Genomic DNA, 20,166 nt, shown 5'->3' with positions numbered 1-20,166 from the left:
GTCAGTGTGAGATTCTCCAAAGCCAAAGACAACTAGTTTGTGTATGGTGTGCGTATATGTATCTATACACACAGAGTGTTTTTCTGTATTAATAATAGTTTGTGAATCTTCAGCTTTCACCTTAAGGAATTGCAGTACAAAGTAAAGACTTTGGTGTCTTTTCCAGGATTTCTCTAATTTCCCAAATTCAAAAATTCTGGGGGCCAAAGCAAACAAACAAAAAAAATTAGGATTTTTGCTTTTGGAGGTGTTTTTTGTTTTCTAAGAGCTCAACTGGTAAGCCAAGCTTCTCTAAGTGCACGTTTTCCACTTGTCTTTGGAGAAGACAATTGAGCAGATGAAGCTTCATGCCTTTTAGACATATGTGCTCCAGCACATGGGTGTGCTGATTTGAGGTGAGCTTCAGTGTGGGGTGAGAGATTTGTAGGAAGAGGCAAGGGCTGCAGGGCAGCCCAGGTTTAATCCTCTCTTCTACTTTTGCGGCATCACCACTCAGTGGCAGACAGCTCTTAGAAGCAACAGAGGTGTGTCAATTCATTGGTGTTGTGTAATTTAAACAACTCACTGACTGTGCATCTCTGAGTTATAGGAGTATTCAAATTGAATTTGATGCTACTTATGCTAGAAAAGACCAAAGCATTTGAAGTTATCATGTTTCAATAAATTTGGCTGATTTTAGGCTAACACAGTGACTTTTAGATTTTATTATTTTTTCTTTTATTTAGGTAGAGTCTGGCTATTTTGCTTTGTTTTCATTAAATACACACACATGGGAGCGGGGGGGGAAATGGAAAGGTGTTTATGATGCTGAGAACCAAAACTGTGTAAGGCTTGGAAGTGGCTATGAAAGTTATTTGCAATGAACTTTGTCACTAGGGGGCACTTAGTCACACAAAATTAGCTGTGTTTGGGTTGAGGTTTTTCTTTTTCAAGAGCTTCCTTCTTTAAAATATCTTCCAAAAATATCGTTGATTTTTTTATTTTTAATTTATTCAAGAGTATGCACGTATGGCCATAAATATCTGCAAACACAGAAGAGTTTCAGGGTAATAATCTGCAGTGAAACATTTCCTCTGGGACAGGGGATAAAAGGGGAAGGCTAAGGAGAGGCTACAGTGTACAAGATTTAGCAGGAAAAACCCACTCAGGCTAAAAATATACCAAAAGGCTGCTCAATTAATATTAATTTAATTAATAAAACCCAAAGTGGAACAAATGATCGAATTTAGCAGCAGGGTGGGAATAATCACAAACACAGATACATTTCTTGAGTACCAAAATCTCTCTGCTGTAGTTTTATAAATGCAAAAACTCCTGTTGTTTAAAGCAAATAGAAACAGAGCCCTCATTTACACATAACAATCATGAAACACCTAAGATACTGGCTGGAGTATCTTTTCCTAAAAAGGTTTATGATACTTGGCACTTTACGTTGCTTACCATCTAGATTCCTTATGCTCCGGTGGTTTGTTTTACTGGACCCCGTTGTACCCCAGTGATCTTCTGATGGGATGCTTAAGGTTTGCTGGCAGCCCTGTCCTCACACGGGCATGTTGGCAGCTCCCAGTACAGCTGCAAAGCTGTCTTTGTGTCAAGAAATCGTATATTTGACCTGCTGGCTGCATGCCTGTGAGAATTTGCCGTGGGACCCCTTTTTTCTGTACCCCTCTGATGGATAAACAATCACAGCAGGCTGGAGAATGAACCAAGGGGTGTCCCAAGCATGTGAGGTTTGCTGTATCTTTTTTCTGGCTGTTACTGCCAATCACAGAGAGTAAAGACAGCATTCAGGGATGGTGTCTGCCAGGACAACTTAATGCTGAGGCAAGCAGAGTATTAGTTTACACATACTTTGAGCAAGCACGGCATGCGGTTGTAGTGTGTCTGTTTGTCCATGTCGTCCTCAGCCCCTGGGGAAGGTCGTGGAACAGATCATCCTGAGTGCCATCATGCGGCACATACAAGACAACCAAGAGATCAAGCCCAGTCAGCATGGGTTTATGAAAGGCAGGTCCTGCTTGACCAACCTGATCTTCTTCTATGACAAGGTGACCGGCTCAGTGGATGAGGGAAAGGCTGCGAATGTTGTGTACTGAGACTTCAGTAAAGCCTTTGACCCTGTTTTCCACAGCATTCTCCTGGAGAAACTGGCAGCTCATGGCTTGGACGAGCATACTCTTCACTGGGTAAAGAACTGGCTGAATGGCCAGGCCCAAGGATTTGTGGTGAATGGAGTCAAATGCAGTTGGTGGCTGGTCATGAGTGATGTTCCCCAGGGATCAGCATTTGGGCCAGTTCTGTTTAATCTCTTTATCAATGATCTGGATGAGGGGATCGAGTGTACCCTTAGTAAGTTTTCAGGTGACACCAAGTTGGGTGTTAAGCTGCTGGAGGGTAGGAAGGGTCTACAGAGGGATTGGACTGGCTGAATTGATGGTCTGAGGCCAGTTGTATGAGGTTCAACAAGGCCAAGTGCTGGGTCCTGCCCCTGGGTCACAACCACCCCAGGCAGCGCTACAGGCTCAGAGAAGAGTGGCTGGAAAGCTGCCTGGCAGAAAAGGATCTGGGGGTGTTGATTGACAGCTGGCTGAATATGAGCCAGCAGTGTCCCCAGGTGGCGAAAAACACCAACAGCATCTTGGCTTGTATCAGGAATAGTGTGGCCAGCAGGACTAGGGTAGTGATTGTACCACTGTGCTTGGCACTGGTGAGGCCCCACCTCGAATCCTGTGTTCAGTTTTGGGCCCCTCACTAAAAAAAGACATTGAGGTGCTGGAGAGAGTTCAGAGAAGGGCAACAAAGCTGGTGAGGGGCCTGGAGAACAAGCCTTATGAGGAGCAGCTGAGGGACCTGGGGTTGTTCAGCCTGGAGAAAAGGAGGCTGAGGGGAGACCTTATCTCTCTCTATAACTGCCTGAAAGGAGGTTGTAGCATGGAGGGTGTTGGTCTCTTCTCCCAAGTAACAGGCAATAGGATGACAGGAAATGGCCTCAAGTTGCACCAGGGAAGGTTCAGATTGGATATTAGGAAAAATTTCTTCATGAAAAGGGTTGTCAAGCATTGGAACAGGCTGCCCAGGGAAGTGGTGGAGTCACCATCCCTGGAGGTGTTTAAAAGACGTATAGATGAGGCTCTTAGGGACATGATTTAGTGTCAGACTTAGGTTATGGTTGGACTCAATAATCTTGAGGGTCTCTTTCAACCAAAATGATTCTATGTTTCTTTGATTCTATGATTCTGATCAAAGGTTTCCATAGAAGGCATCAGTCCAGTGTTACTTGTGGTTATTTTTGCTACTATGGGCATTCTGACGAGTTAGTTATCAAATCAATCAGATGGAGTGAGAGGGTGGACCCAGAATTGAATACTCCAGGTGTGAACTTGAATGGGTCTGGGAATGGGAGGGGATAGTAACTGCCAGACCAGAGGTGACAGAGCTGGGGAAGAAGCAGCAGTGACAAGGACCTAACATGCTGGAAGCATATGTTGATGTTTGCTGGTTTTGTTGTTTGTTTGTTTTCAAACTGAATTGCCTCAGATTAAATCTTTACTGGAAGCATGTTGAAGCTTGGAAACTTAAATAGTTTCAAAAACACAGGTTCTAGTAGCTACATATTTAAGTGTGCATTTATATTTCCCCGTATCTCCTGCCTTGCATGGAGGGAATGCTACTGTGGTGCATTTTGGAAGACCTGCAGGTGGGATAACGAAATTGTAACAGCTTGCCATGATTTCCTTTATCTTTTCTGGTTTAGAACTGTTGCTCATGATTAATGGATATGTATACCCACAACTACAGCATTGCCTTTGCATTCATGGACTTGGGGCCAGGCCTGGCTCTCTGAGTACCCTCTGCCTGGCTTTTGCACCTCCATAAATGGACATGGCAATATTTTGTATTCTGTAGGTCAGAAGGAACAGCATTGAAGTCCAGATATCAAAACATATGTGTACCGTCTAACAAAAAAAAATCCAAGATAATAGATTTTCCGTCAATTCTCTATAGGTAAGGAATTTCAAACAATTCTCTTGGGCAGAACTGCGAATTTAAAATGCAAGTCAGACATGAAAACTGCAAATTATAGTAGCATCGTTTAGGCTGGATGGCAGGTCAAGACTATAGAGACAAACTTTTTCTGGGTCCCCACTCATGGTACTGGCTACCTGCTACAGCTTATAGGAACTTTGTCCTTTATACTGAAGTCTCATCTGTGCAGACATCAAAGTCTGTCCTTTTGTAGTATGTGCCAGGTGCTCAGATGGCCTGTATAAGTGTTTCAGTGCACAGATCGTATTGCAGGACAAAGATTTACAAGCTGAAATTCTTTTTTCTCTATCTGTCATGATGAACTTTGCTGCAGTGCAGCTCCCACCACATTTCCTGGAAAGATAAGGTGGACATCAGAATTCACAGTCCCACTGAATGTTGTTAAGGGAAATTTAAAAGTAGGATTTATAAAAACAGAATAAAATTATGCAATAAATAAATATCTGCACATTTCATAATGGCATTCCCTCATGTAGCTTGTAGAGGGGAATAACGCTTCTTTCTCTTGTAATTGAAAAAAAAAAAATATATATATTAGAAATCAGTTATAGTCAGCTATGTATTAAGACTGAGAATTTAAAAAATTGGTGAGTGAAGTTTTCTCTGTTTTTGCTGCTTCTGCATTTTAAGTGAAGCAGGTAGAGGGCAGTAGGTGCTAACATTCAGGATAACTTCATTGTACTGGTACTGGGCAAGTCACTTGACTGGTCTTCAGCTGTGATTATAGGTAACCTGCTTTTACATCAAAATAGGCTCGAAGTCCTCACACAATCCATTAGCACAACTCAGCAGTTGGAGTTCTAACACCTAGAGCTACTAAAAGTGGGCCTTCTGGTAGGACTTAAGAATCAGCAATTAAAATAGTACAGGCATGGACTTAGGGATGTTCCATGCAGGTGAACTTTAAAGCTGACAGCTGATTTTGCCTAACACAACTGAGATGTTCAGTGTTCTGTGCAGATTTTGTTTTTCATTTTTTAAATAAATAAAGTTATAAGCATTATATGCCATGAAAATGAATCCCTAGAAGAAGAGATTCATTTCCTCCTCTAGAAGGAGAAAAGCCATAAGCGGTCTACTGTATGAACAAACCTTAATTAAAATATAACTGTATTTAATCCATGCAGTATAATTAGAAATTGTGCTTAAGAGTTCATTTTAATGGTTGTTGGGCTATTTGTATTCTTTAAATTAATATCTGCTTTATGAAGAAAAATCCAACACAGCTTAGCTCTCTAAAAGGCTCATTTGTTTTTTGCTAGTGATTTTTGCACAGTTCCAAGGGAGCAAAAACAGAAAAACAGCAAATTGACAAAGGGTAAAAAATTCCTGTAATACCTGCTAAACACTTGGCATTTCCAGCCTGTGGCATGGAAGAATGGTCTGGTGTTAGCATGTGGCTTCGGGTACTGCAGGTCAATCCCTTGCTCTCAATACACTTTCTAGGTAACTTTGAAAGTCGCTGTGATCATTGTGTTTATTTATCCCAAAGCATTGCGCACAGAACCTAATACTTTTAATATTCAGCAAGTCTCTTCTTTTTCCTTCGGATTTTGTCTAAGCGCTGGTCAGTCTCCTGTGGTTGTAGGTGCATGTTTTAGCTCAATGGGGGAAGTCAACAGCATCCTAAGTGAGGACACCCTGGTATGTAGGGCATCCCCACAGAGCAGGACACCACTATGTCCCTTCAGCAAAGGAGGAAAACATGCCTTACCATGTTTAAGGTCTCCCACATCTGCTCTGACAACAAAACTATAGGATCAGAAAAGAGCATTGCCCTGAGACCTTGCTCTAGCATGATCCCTGAAAACACAACAAGGAAAGGGAAACACTTTATTTGTGACACCTGGAGGTGCTAATTCACTGCTCAGCACTTCTGGGGTGTAGGGGTCGTTAGCATGACCTGAAGACAGCTTTTACATGTGCAGAAGATCTGAGTGGTGGAGAACACAATAGTAAACACTTTGTATGCCTGGGCATCAAGAACTGAGAATGATTTCACTGTTTGTCTGATGTATCCCTTCTGCTCAAAGCAGTGCAAGGTAAAGAACACAGTTTTACTCTTCCCTTGCCTGCCTGCCACCAGTGGGCTGTGTCATTAAGCTGTACTGGACCTACCTATTGGGTGTCCAGACTCTGAAGTATTTTAAACTGGGATCTGGTTTTTTTTGGTGTCTTATGTTGCACATAGCAGCAGCAATACTGGATCAGGCCAGAGCTCCCTCTTGCTCAGTATCATAGCAGCAAAATGAAGCCTCCTCACATGACTTTCCTAAGCTCCAGCAGTTTGTGTTTCAGGGACTTCCTGCTCCAGAGGTAGTTTCTGTTTGCTTACCAACCCCCGAAGGATTTCCCGTCTCTCAGCTTGTTCAGTTGTCCCCTGAATCCATGTGAAGTTTTAGCAGCCGTAACATCCCCTGGCGAAGAGTTCCCGAATTTCCTTTCCCAGTTGTGTGAAGAGCTGCTTCCTCATGTTTGTTTTGAACCTGCCATCTGCCTGCTTCATCTGATGCCCCTGGCCTTGTGTTAGAAGAGGCAGCGAACAGTCAGTTCTGATTCACCCCTTCCATGTCACTTATGATTTTACAGATCTCTATCACATCTCCTCTGGATCATTGCTTTGCCAGGTTTCGTAGCTGTTGCTCCTTGTAAGCCAGTCTATACTTTCAGTCCACCACCTTACCCACCTTTGTTCTCCTCTAGTTCTCCACCTGAGTGGCAGGATCAGAACTGCATATAATATTTAAGATGCAAGTATGAGTATATACAAAAACACAATGGTTTATTTTTGTTTCCCCTCTAGTCCTCAACTTGCTTTTTCTGACTTATGAGCACAGAGACTATATTCATGCTGGAGTTTTACCACTCCAAGACCTCGTTCCTGAGTAGCAATGAGCTCAGAGCTGAGTCTACCACTTTTGAGTTTAAGTTTAAAGCCTTCCCCTAAAAGTTTCCTGGCACTTCACATGTCATTTCATTGCCAACTTACTCTTATAAAAAGCTCTTTAACCTCCATCATTTCTACCCCAAATAAACTAATATCATCAGCAAATGTTGTCATCTCCCTGCCTGATCCCTTTAGAACATGCTGAAGAGCATGAGTCCTCAACATGAGGGAGCAGGACTCCACTGGTGACTTTCTTCCATGGTGAGAACTGACTGTTCTCTCTCACATTCTAGTGCTCTGCTTCCTATGTTTTAAACATTTTCTTTGATAAATCCACGCAAAGGTGTACCCTCTAATTCTGTGCTTGTTAAATTTCCTTAAGAAATCTTCTGAAAGAGATATTATCAAATACCTTTTGGAAAGCCAAATAGACAATGTATCAGAGTATTAAAAAAAAAAAAAATCCTGTACAATGCAAGCCCAGCAAGAAAATAGCAGGCAGTCAAGAGACTTGTTATTATGGCTCATCTGAATTATTCAGTAATTTGTGACAAATCTTGGTATTCTGGTGCTGACAGTTCAGAAGCAGCTGAGCAGGTGAGGGCTCTGGGGATGTGGATTTACAGCAGGTTTATGCTGATCCGCATGTGAGCTTCCCCAGAAGGGGACTTCTCCTTGCCCCCAGCCACCCATCTCCACCTGCACAGTTGATTTGTCTGAGCTGAGCTGATATGGCTGAAAATCAGGCTACTAAGCAAGATGAGAATTTTTAGCTGAATCAGGACTTTGATGTGTCTTGACCTCGCAATGCAGCTGTGCTGGTGCTGGCAGAAGGGAGGAGGAAGAGCAGGTCGCTACAACTGCCACAAGAGCTGGTCCGTCCACTTTTTGCCAGGCACTGAGCAGCTTATGCCAATCATGAAACCAAACCCTAAAAAAAGTTGTGTATCTGTAGCTGGTCTGAAGTGGTATTTTTAGCTAAGATTATTCGGGTGTAGAGCGTGAGTAGGTGGTTGTGTGACGCCATTTGTTTTCCAGCACAGAAATATGAGTCCATGTTTTATTAATAGGATTGGTCTAACCTCTTCTCAGAAGTGAGAATTTAAAAATGAGGGATTTCTTTATGATTTATTTTCTTTGTGTGTGCATGGCTTTCTACTCTGATCTAGAAACGCAGCTTCCATTATTCCACTGGGTTTGTTACTATGTTTAACTTTGGTGTTACACAGTAGCAACCAGCTGTGTTTCCATTTTTCTGGGGTCCTGTGAGCTAGTTACCCTTAATCAATGGCGATAAAGGGTATTGCTGAAAGTGAGGACATTACTTCTATGTTTGTGTGAATGGAAGAAATCTGAAACTCTGAGCTTTTTGCATCTCTGCTATTCCAGAGTCTCTGGCTGTACATCTAATTAACCACCCATTTAAAAATGCTGGCCACTACTTTCACTCCTTTCCAGAAAAATCAAGATGTAAGATCAATTTTCCTGAATATTTGCTTCTTATATGCTTGCAATAATTAGACCTAGCCTTTATATTGTAAACAATCCAAAGTACACAAATCACTTTAATTATAGCAATAGGTCAATATGTTAGTGATGCCTAAAAGTTGCAGGGGGGTGAATGCTCAGTTATCACATTTTCTTTTTTAGGTCCCTCAGAAGGCAGGAAATTCAGTCCTGTCAAATTGGGTTTTTACTCTTCACTAATTATTTAAGTAATAGCAATTGGTGTGGCTTTATTCCAAAATACTTTCTAATCAGATGAGAATTTGCCTTTCTTTTCACATTCTTTAATTAGATTTTATATAAAGAACTGTGTCCATTATGAATAAATACTAATAATAAGTGAAACAGAAATATGCCTTTTTCTCTTAATCTGTGGAAATAGGTGAATATCTTGACCCTGCACTTAGCAAGAAGTCAATAAAAAGTTTTGTTGATAATCAGATACAATACTGAATATATTCTCCTGTCAGAAGAAAAATGTTTCATCTTGAGTGCTCAATCTAGTAGAATTTACATGTGAATAAAGGTATCATATTATGACTATGTCACTTGGTACTTGCTGAAGCTAACTTGGTCAGTAATTCACATGCTGATTCATGTCAGGCACACGGGATTATTTTTTAATGTCTAAAAAAGGATACAGTTCACTGGCGAAGAATAAACATGGTACATTTTTTTCAGTCATTAAAAAATATTTTTAATCACTTGGTACTAAGGACTCTCTCAGAATTCCTTTTTCACCTTTGGAGAAGACATGTTAATCTTACCCTCAGTTCGGGGTATCATCATCGCTGCCAGTATTAGAACACACTCATGGTTTGTAAACTGGGACTGGGTAGGTTTGTCTCTTAAATCAGTCTGCTAGTCATGAACATGGCTACAATTTCAGCTGTAAATTCTGCCTCCCCTTGCTGTGCCTAGCATGACACATCCTACAGGAGGGTTACTTAGCTTGTTGTCTGAAGGCTGCTATGTAAATAGTAGTTGTGTGCTCTATGGTCACATTCTTCTCATAGGTCTCCATAAAACTGCACCTGCACGTTTTATGGATGCAAATTGTACATACCTACCAGCTTTTGGTACGTACATGTGGTCCTTTGCAAGCAGCAGCAGTATATTTCATGGGCAGAAAATGCTTGTGTGTACAAAACCTGCAGGTGTGGCTTTAAAGCCCATTTGACACGTGCATGAAGAAGGTGCACTGTATCTGAGAACGTCTCCTTAGTCTCTGCCCAAGTGACCAGATTGATACAGTGCATTATTTATGCTTTTGGCACTGGGGTACTTTGCAGTTTCTGGGTGCTGGATACCACCTCGCTGCTGTTATTTTCAGTCTCCGTTTAATTAAAAAGTAAGATTTAACCATGTATTCAGTGACATATGTGAGTTCAGTTCTCATAATGATTTCTCCAGCTGAACTTGCTTTGTCACCCCTGCCGCTTTCCACTTTCGAGCACTGCCAGTATCCAAGTTGGCACGGCAAGGATGGCACACGGAGAGAGGCACAACGGGCATTTCTAAAATAAGCAAAAGGCTCTTGCCAAAGCAGAGTGTGGTGCTGTTTGTGAGGCTTGAAGCATCAGTGTGTTCCACCTGCAGCAAAGGAGGTGGTTACAATTAGCCACAGAATGTACAATATACACTCCATTGCTAGTCGTCTAGCCAAAGTTAGTGGTAGGGCAGATTACAAGCTTGAGCTGCAGGTTTGGCTTTAAAGATGTTACGTATGCAAGAATTCTTTTTGTAAAAGCTTAAATGTGATCTCATATAGTAGTGGTGAATCATTTGCAGGCTGGCCTACAGAGCTGATTTTTGGGGAGATGGTCTTGTAAGATCTTTATTAAATAACTACTCTCTTATATGAATTTTCTTTTACTTCTACCCATAAATTGCTGTATCCTTTTTTTTTTCCCTTGTCAACTACCTTGTCAGTGTGGAGGATACATAAAGATGGGTATAGATGTTTAGTATGGCTATAAACTCCCATCTTTACCTGAGAACCTTAACTATTTATAACAGTAAAAGCTCAATGTCCATAATATTTTCTTAGAATGGAGGAACAGTGGGAAGAAGAGGTTTTATGGTGCTCTAGACATCAAAAATTGACTCAGATTACAATAAGCAAATAAGTAGCCTTATTTGGTAATATACTATAACCTCTTTTGGTAACATTTCAGTAACATATCCATCAGTGGCAAACATTAAAACTGTGTATTCTCTAATAATTCACATATCAAGAACTGACTACTTAGATTAAATACTCTTGTCAAACTAATCAAATCCATTTGAGAACCAAATCTGTAGCAGTTGTTGAGCTTTTAGCTCCCCTTCTCTCTCCCCAATTTCTTTTTCGTGTAGCACAAACCTGAACCCTTGTGCATTCTCGTTCATGAATGACCTTTTACAAATGGCTTCCAATAACTACAGCTGAATTCAAGCACGAGTTGATCGTGAAAGGTCATGCTCTAGTTATACAAAACGTAGATAATTTTGTATTCCCTGCAGCAACTGATTGCTGTAGGTTTTTGTTTTGTATCTGACCAGTCTTAATTCAGAACCCTGCATTAGGAAAGGTTATGTTCTAGCTTTGTTTCTTTTTGCCTTTCTCCTAGGTTTCTTTCACTATAAAATTATCCTGTTTTGAGAATTCTTTTAGTTTTCCAGCTGCTAAGTTTCTGTTCCAAAGGGCTCCTGTTTCACCTTTTCTTTTTCTCCTTTTTACTCCTCAGTTTACTGGTGAATTAATTGCAGATTCTGGTGCATGTGATCTTCCTTGTAAGTGTGAGTGGTGTCTTTCTGTTAGTGTCACATTATCATTGGGGAATATTTTACTTCCAAATGGAATAACTTCCCTGAAGTTATTTGAGGCCAATGTGCTAAGAGCAAGCCTTAGAGTGGCACATTTAGACCTTAAACAAAGAAACATGGCAGATTCAAGCAAGTAAAGTTTATTTATGTAGGCATAACTCAGAATGAGCAGTAAATTGAAATAATATTTGCTCTCATCACCACTGGTCACTTCCTGGCCTTATGCTGTAGAGACAATTCATCTCCTTTTTATTTCTGAAATACAGAAACTGTAGACTAAGGCTTCCCATGGAGACTTTACTGTTTGACTCTACTCTGGAATTAGTGCCAAGAAGCTGGATTTTTCCACCCCTATTTGGGCTTGCTTCATAGTCATCTTACACACCACTGCTTCTAATTTGCACCAGAGGAGCTTTATAGCTCAGCTGTTTGTGATGTAGTTGTCCTAGCAGGTGAGTCAAAATCAGGTTCTGTGGGCATAACCCTTTAGCACCCTGTGTGCTGCTTCCCATTGCTACTGGTGCCTTCATCTTCATATGTCATTTCCCGGGTATTCTAATAAAGATTATATGGGGATAGTGTGCTTCAGAGCTGGATAGAATATAAACTCATCTTCACTACAAGTGAAAGACCAACATCCGACCTTCTTTAGGATATGCCAGATTGGATGGTCATGACTCCATGTGGCTTTGCCATGGTTAATTTGACCTCAAATTTCAACTGCAGCCACATTCCTCATCTGTATGAGGGCAACCATATGTTCTTAATATGGACAGAAACCAAGCAGGAGCCAAAACCAAAGCCAAACTACTGCAATGTTTGAGCCCTACTGTGAGTGTAGTCCAAAGCTTCAGCTGCCTAAACCATTTCAGGGTATATTAAAGAGGTAGCTGTATATCCATGGCTTAACTTCTGTGTGGGGTTGGAGTATGTACATTGAAGCTCTGATTTCTCTCCATGGGTTTTTTTTGCATCATGACAGCTCTTACCATGCTGTTCTTAAAGTAAACACCAGATAGCTTTCCTTCAGGGTCAGCCATCCCTCATTTAGCACATACTAAGAACTCTGATATAGGAAACTGCAATGGACGAGCGGATGGGTGGAAACAGCTTCTTTTGCGTCGAAGCTCAGAAACCTATTTTGTGGAAGACAACCACATAAGTAATTGAGCTCAACACTGTAGCTGACCTTTCCTCTAGTTGATCATAATATAAAGCACCATACTAGCAACATGAAAGTGGAGACTAGTGGTCCATGTGATTTCAAATGAAAAAGCAATGACCCCTGCAGTATGAGAACTGAGGCAGTTTCTACCTTAGGATTTGGATCACATTGTGATAGAGTTTGAGGAAATACATCTGCTAAGCCATAATTAACTGATGTTTCCCTGCCTAATTGCAGATGAGTAGGAATCCACAATTTGCTGTATTCAGTTCCTTAAGAAAGCAGGAATCTGAAAAGGTCATGAAGTAGTTGGATAAAAGGGAAAAGCATTCCAAAGCAGTTGCATAGTGAGCTGTAAAACAAAATTGAAACAAACTATTCTTATTGTTAGATACAGGGTGAATGCCAACTAGGCATTGAAAATATACATGACGTTCAACTGGAAACCATCCAAACCATGATATCAATATTGTGTTGATGTTAAAACGGAATATGCTGTCTGGCAAATTTCCATTATCTCAAATCTTCTATCCTTAAAGGAAAAAGGTGACAAATTTTTGCTTTCCTTTTTCCCAAAGGTAGAAGTTTAACCTGAGCTAGCAATACAACTATGATAGCCGCTCACTCACGCCCTACCCTAGCCCCCAAATAGGGGAAACAATCAAAAGGGAAGGGAGAAACTTGGATTGAGATAAACACGGTTTAATAAAACAACAAAATACTAATACACTACTAGTAAATATGTATAAAAATAGAAATAGAATTTAAAATAAAAGTTATTCAATGCAATTTCTCACACGCTCTGTCCGCACTGAGCAGTCAGTCCCAGGAAACAGCACCTGGTCCCAACAACTGAACCCAGAGAGAGAAAAAAAGAGGAAAAAGGCAGAAAGGCCCAAAGGCCTCTGCAAAAAGGCAAAAGGCCAAACTAATGAAAGTCCTGAACAGAACTCCCCCGGCTCTGACAAAAAGAGCGAAGACAAGAGAGAGACTGGAAGATCCCAACTCTCCTTTAATATGAAGCATGATGCTAATGGGATGGAACGCTCTTATTGATCAGTCTGGTTGTCAGTCAAGCTCCATCCATGCCCCCCTTCCTGGCTGTCTCACACCTGTGGGCAGAACACTCAGAATGTCTTTGGCTCTCAGACCAGAGCAAATAAAAACTCATCCTGGAGCGTTACCTTCTTGTTCTCAAACTAAGTCAAAATAATGACCGTGTTAGCTATGAAAAAGAAAGATTTCTAACTGCATGAAGAAAATTAACTCATTTTCAGTTAAACCAGCACACTATATAAGGAAAGTACAACCTTCTGGAAGAAAACTGGCAAACAAGCCTGCCCACTAATTGTGTTAGTGGGCATTCTGGCAATTCTGTCTCATTTGAAAATATTTATGGATGCTGATGAGGCAGAGGGCAGGTAAAACTTTAATTTTTAATTAACTTATATTCTAACATCTCCTTGCCTAAGTACAGTTACACAATGTTAGTCAATGCAGAATTTCATCCAGGAATGAATCCGAATTGCACCTCCCCCTTTTTACGCACAACAGAATTAATGAATGAAGGCCCTCAGTCCTATTAAGACTAATGTTTCTTTGTCAGTTCAATTTTTTTTCCTTTGGGGTTTCTCCTTGTTATGACTTTGTCAGGTGGAAACTGAATGGTGTATGTTAATCAACACAAGGCATTTGGCTACTTGAGCTTTCGTAAATGTTTAGTTTCCCAGGGTCCTTTGAACCTCCCAGGGAACAGTTCTGCACCCTTATTAGAGACTGACAATTAAAGGTCTGTTTTCATATCAAAAGTAATCACAAAAAATTAGCTAGGGAAATCTTGGAATGCTGTGAGAGTTTTGGTGTTTTGAGATGGCCAACTTTCCTTCATTTGCTTCAATCAATATCAACTTGGGTTCCTTTTTATGTTTCCTGCTGCCAGGGCAACTTACGAGTTGGCATTGTGACAACGGAGAAGGATTATACAATACTGTGAAGATGTGATTAATACGTTTTAGGCCACTGTAATCATATTCAGTTGCATAATTATCACAAAGGTGCAAAAGTAAGCTAAACTAGATTTTGAAGGCAATGCTATAAATAAACAGTTTCAGTTTTCTGAATTCCTTGTAAGAAGGAAGAGGAAAATGGTATGTACATCTGCAGGAGCTGGGTAGCCTACAGATCTCAGAGATTCTGTGGATAATTTATATGAAATGTATGGTTCTGTTCTAAATATTTTAGTCTTTGTTTGCCAAGTTACAGGCTTTCATGGAAGTTTATCTGTTAGTGTAACACCTTCTCATTTATAAGTCTGAAAAACAAATCTGTGTGTTTCTTCCTCATACTCTGGTGCCATGGGAAATTGCTGCACAAGTGCTTTGGTTTCCTTACACTTCTAAGAATCTGCTCCTATAGTTTAGGAAACCAGTAATGAAAGTGGGGTGGATCATAACTGAATAGGTCTCATATGTGTTTATTTAGGTCTAGAAAAATAAAGTAAAATCCAAAGCTGTGTTTCTGTCATGAACTGGAAAAATAAAATTAAACTGATATTAGAATATCAAATTCCCTTTTCAAAACTGATTTCCTAGTAGTGCCATTCCCACTTGCAGTTACATGAATATGGCTGTTTCAAACTATGCATATAGTTGTTTCAGAGCAAGGCTGAGGGTCCCGTTTGCCCCAGGAGTTCTCTGCACTTTGCTCAGTCTGCTTGGAAACCCTCAGACGCTTGGGAACAAGGAGACAGATCCGGAATCTCTGTTTGTCCCCTGCCTTGCTGCCATGCCACAAATATTAGTGGGATTATCTGAAGACTTAAGGAAACAAACTTTTTATTCCAAAGCCTTCATTTTATTGATGTTGATGGTGATTGCTTGAAGTATAAATTAGGATTTGATTTTTAGGAGAAAAAAAAAATCCTTTGTTGCTAGGACTTGTAGCAGTCACGTCACATAAGTTGGCAGATCTGTGTATTTAAGGGATTTTACACTCTAATTAAATGCAGTAGTAGTCTTTTGCCTTTTGAAATGAAACCTTTTTTTTTGTTTTTGCTACATACTTAGGGAAAAAACATGCTGTCAAAATCCTTAGTGTATCCAACTATTTGAACATAAGAAACAGCATCAAGCTGTTATTTGTTCTGTTGCAGTGTACCCAGGTTTCCAGTCTGAATCTTTTGTACCTGGTGATGTTAATTATATTTGAGCTGAAAGTAGTTTAACATTAAAAGGAATTACAGCAGTTTAATCTGTAAACCTGCACAAATATCACATTCCGAAGTATGGGGGTAAGCAGGGCATAGTGTGCATAATTACGTGTTGTTCTCTGTTTAGCTTGTGTGCGTAAGGCTGAAGGGTTGGTGTTGCAGTTCCTCATGACAGCATCAATAGTGGCGCACTCTTACGTCCTGCAGTGGTCAGTTATATTAGATTCTGTGCGATTCTGTGAAAAAATATGTTATTCCTCTCAGTAAGGTAATTCTCCTTATAATAAGAACAAGGAAGCACAAAAATTTGAAAAACCCAACTTGCCCTGGAAACAGGAATTAGTATACTAATTAGCATATGAAAATACAGAGAATTCTTTTAAAGAAAGTTTGCTGACATATTTTTTTTATAAAGTGATATAGCTCGAGGTCATCCCAAGAAGGCCATTTATCTCAACCATCCAAGACCATATAAGGGTATTGTTTTACTCTTTTTGCATCTGGAGAGACGAAAGAATATCACTAAAAATGAATTGGGGGAGGCCTGTTTCTCCAGTCCTGATGCAAAACCATCATTGGAATCCAGTTGCACCAGTTTAACCTCAGAGCAGCAGCAGAGCAGAGCCTCGGCAAAGAAGAATTGTAGTTTGTACTGGTAAATGCATCTCTTGACTCAAAGTATCAGTAAAGTGCAGTTTTATATGATTAAAGCCTTCTGATTTGCTTGCGTTTTCAAGGCTGGTAAGATGGCACCATTGAGCCCATTTAGGAGCAGTTTGCCAGGCGACAGGTAGAAAAAGGAAGTTTCAGGAGAAATATAGGAGAAGAGCAAGCCATTCACCTGCAGTCTGAGTCACAGAAGATATGTCTCTTGGACTATACCAGCTACCTGCTGGGCAGCTTCCATATAAATTTCCAGATGGCAGGTTAAATTTCCCAATTAGTTTGATGTTCACGCTTCATGTGTCCATTCATCTTGCATAAGCTGCTACCTCATTGCAGTGGCTATGGAAAAAGCTGTCATAAATTTTGAATTTAGCATGTGTAGGTCTACCAGTAATTAAACTTCTCATAAGTCTTAAGAATTACCTGTATTTCATGAGACTAATATGGGTGTTGCCTGTGGGACTGTCTGACATGTTCTCACAGTTCTGTTTTTATCAGTGTCCTGTTGCCTTAGGTTCTTTAAATTTGGAGTGCTCTCTCTAATGGTGCTTCTTGAATCCCTCTAGTGAACACTGCTGGTCACCACAAGGGATCACAAGGCACCTAAGCAGAAGCATCCTTTTTGAAATTAAGAGTGCCATAAATAAAACACAGTTTAGGGACTAATCACTGTAAGAGAACTTGGGGGATTTAAAAAAAAAAGAAAGACAGGACAAAAAAAAAAATTCTGGTTACTTTAAATGATGAAGCCTTCTACCGCTATGCTGTTAGCCATCAGATAGAACCCTCCTTTCAGTGCTGTAGGTATTGTCATGGTGTAACATTCTAGTGCCTTTTAAAACAATTTCTTTTTTAAAGCTGAATTCTGGAGAGAATTTTTATTTCATTTATTTCATTTTATTTCATAATGGTTGTTTTTGAAATAACTTCCCTTTTTAACTTAATGATGATCTAATAATAGTGAGGAAGAGGGAAATTCAAGTGACTATTCTATTCAGGCTAAGAAAGGAGGTGTTTCACGTGTTCATGTTTTTCACTACTTTTTGTAGCTTTTCTGCTTAAAACAAAAGTACAGTACATACTAGGATTTTGCAGGCTTCCCCATATAATGGTGCCAATATATTTTCACCCCAATTTGCAACATCTCTGTTATTACAGACCTTGGCCTTTTCTGAGCACAACTGCTGACTGTGTCAAATTCACGTAGTTATTCTGTGATGAGGACAAGTATCATCTAGCGAATAAATGGAGAACGCAGTATTCAATTTGCTGGTGACCTTGAATTTGATCTCTCATCTATCCTTAACAGCCTAGTCAGTCTCTGTCCTGTTTAACCCATGTCATCATTACTGGTATATCATACAGGCACTTCTGCATCTGGCTTTTTTTTTGGTACTATAGTATTTAAATCACCAAAAGCGTGAACAAGGAGTGAATGAGAAAGAACTACCATAAGTTTTTCTTCGCCTTTTCCTTAGCAGTGTCAGGAATGGCCACAAAGGTCTTTCCCAGTATTTCTGTTAATTTTTATATTTGTCTGAGGTAGAAACCACAACTTCGATAATGCAATTTGCATCTTGAGGCATCACTGGAAATACAATGGCATGAAAGGCTACTCTGGTGGAGCACACTTTTCCCCCTGGGCTGACTTTAGAAACTCATTGATGTCACTTCCTTCCTCAGTCAGCAAGTGAATTTTCACTAATTCTCAAGACCAGCTGTCCATGCTGTCAACAGAAAGTTATTAAAATTCCTTTAAAGTGAATCAAAATAGCCTAAAAACAAATGTACTGGGAAACAGGAAACCATCAGTATTCAAAGTCCACAAACCTTTGAGCAAAACAGTGTTGATCTAACCAGAGATTTCAAATACTCTGCTTTCCTAGCAAGCACGTACTCCTTTAATCTTCTATTACCAACAATCTATTTGGTTAAAATATTTGTTACAAGAATAAATTCTATTTGTCCCAAAGATGAACTCAGTGAACAAGGTAATACATTTTGAGAAGTCTCCCTTAAATGATAGTTGGGTTTTTTAAACCAAAAAAGCATAATTTTTATATTTAGCAAACAAAAACACAACACAAGCATGCAGGAAATAATTATCATAAGATACAATCTTATACTCTAGCCTACAGTGATTATCTTTATTTGAATTATCTATAGTGCTTTCCTCACGAAGATGAGTATTCTTGGAGACATTCTCAGAAGATCATTTTCATTTCGTTGACAGAGTCTTTATACTGTATTTTAACACTTAAAATATTTTCACTTCATTTAAAAAATTCTATCTTGTGCCACACGTATCAGTATGAAAAAATTCTGTTGAAACGGAGTATCACTTCCAGTGTTGGAGATGGCAGCCAACCATGCTCAGCAGATTCCCCTGACAGTTAGTAGTGATACTGACAGGCTGTAAATAGTGTCACTTAAAAAAAAAAAAAACTTCTGGGTACTGGATAGGCAAGTGTGAAATTCCTGACTTTTCCCAATACATGTGTATGGTCTCCAGTAGCAAAGGGAGGGTAATTGATACCAGCTGCCCTTTTGACAACTAGTGCATGGGAACAGTAAAAAAGGCAAAATTACTGTCCCTTTTGGTCTAAAAGGAAAGAATAGGTTTGAGGTATCATTGCTGCTAGGGTCCCAGATGGCTGCAGAAAAGCAGTGTTCTGTCTAGGCTTTGATCCTTCAGGAGCACACTGAAGGACGCTGCAGAAGGCAGCCAGAATAGAGAAGCAAGGCCATAATTCAACTTGCCATTTTGTGGATATTATCAGGATAGAATTTCTCCCTCGAGCCAACTGGTTCCTAACCTCAGTCATGACACAGGCATGTAATTTTATTTTAGGTTAACAGCAGAAGCTGCTTTTCTACTCCAGTGGTCAAATCCTGAGTTGGATGCTACCAGTCTCTCAGGCATCTAAGTGCAGCAGTACCTCCCACAACATTAAGATGCTTCGTAGTACTTACTTGAAATTTGTTGTCTTCACTTTGAATGTTATAGATCCTTGTGGGGTGCCAGGTTAGCAAGACTGGTTACCTGTCTCAATCCACTTTTTATGACACCTTGATTAAGAGGAACTTGCATTTTCTTTCACTTTAGGTGGATTTTCATTTTGATGTTTCACGTCATTTTAATATGTTAAACTCTATTTCTTAATTATAAGATTTTTAGGTTTTTACCAAATTAACAGGTTTGTGTTCTGTATGTACATGATGATATTCATTAAAATATGTACAAACCAATTATTTTCTTTCTTTTTCAGAGTCTGAAGAAAAATTGCAACAACAGGTAATTAATCACGTATTTTGACATTTTCATACTTTTGTTACTTAATTTTTCCTATAGAAGGATTTTCACGATTACAAATAAGAGAACTTCACAGGACAAGCTAATATTAGCTATATAGACATGTTAAGGACAACTTATCAGACAAATGCCTGGCTCTGCAGATGTGTTGAATTCACAAGAGTAGCCATCATTTTGATTTAAATCTAAGATTTGCAATTTAAGCAACTTCATGCATCTATTTCTCAATGTGTTGATGGTGGGGACAAAGCCTAGAGGTAATTTGTTCACTGGTATCAAATGTTGTAGCACAGAATTATGAGTTTTTCTTAAAAGATAGTAATATTTCTCCTGTATGCTAGTGTTCCTTTTATAAAACAGAAAACTATTGGTATATACATTGGAAATATGTGCACGGTGTATGTAAACAGTGTCTTTCAATGTTGTTTAGGTTTTCATTTGTGCCATGAGTTTACATTGCTTGTAGAGGCGTTTTCTATCTTGTGTTTGTTACTGTAGTTAGGAGCAACTATTTAGAAAATAACCTTTATATATTGCTATTTAGCATTTCAGCATCAGGAAAAGGA

General features: G+C 39.7%; 1 protein-coding gene and 1 pseudogene across 2 annotated transcripts in view; both read left to right on the top strand.

Annotated features, from left to right (window-relative positions):
• CHST9 (carbohydrate sulfotransferase 9) overlaps nt 1-20,166 on the top strand; it is a 95,274-nt gene that overhangs the window by 54,389 nt on the left and 20,719 nt on the right. The window contains exons 1-2 of one of the 2 annotated variants that reach the window (XM_065629142.1): nt 19,228-19,312; nt 19,557-19,582. In XM_065629142.1, the coding sequence (XP_065485214.1) occupies nt 19,243-19,312; nt 19,557-19,582 (96 nt within the window). In that variant the 5' untranslated portion in view covers nt 19,228-19,242. Of the gene's footprint in view, nt 1-19,227; nt 19,313-19,556; nt 19,583-20,166 lie in introns of those variants that run through there. The other variant, XM_065629141.1, reaches the window with a different exon arrangement.
• On the top strand, nt 2,453-3,150 carry LOC135986303 (uncharacterized; annotated as a pseudogene).

The sequence above is a fragment of the Caloenas nicobarica genome, chromosome 2, assembly GCF_036013445.1.
Source record: "Caloenas nicobarica isolate bCalNic1 chromosome 2, bCalNic1.hap1, whole genome shotgun sequence".
In the NCBI taxonomy this organism is placed as follows: domain Eukaryota; kingdom Metazoa; phylum Chordata; class Aves; order Columbiformes; family Columbidae; genus Caloenas; species Caloenas nicobarica.
This window is presented reverse-complemented; position numbering and strand designations above follow the sequence as displayed.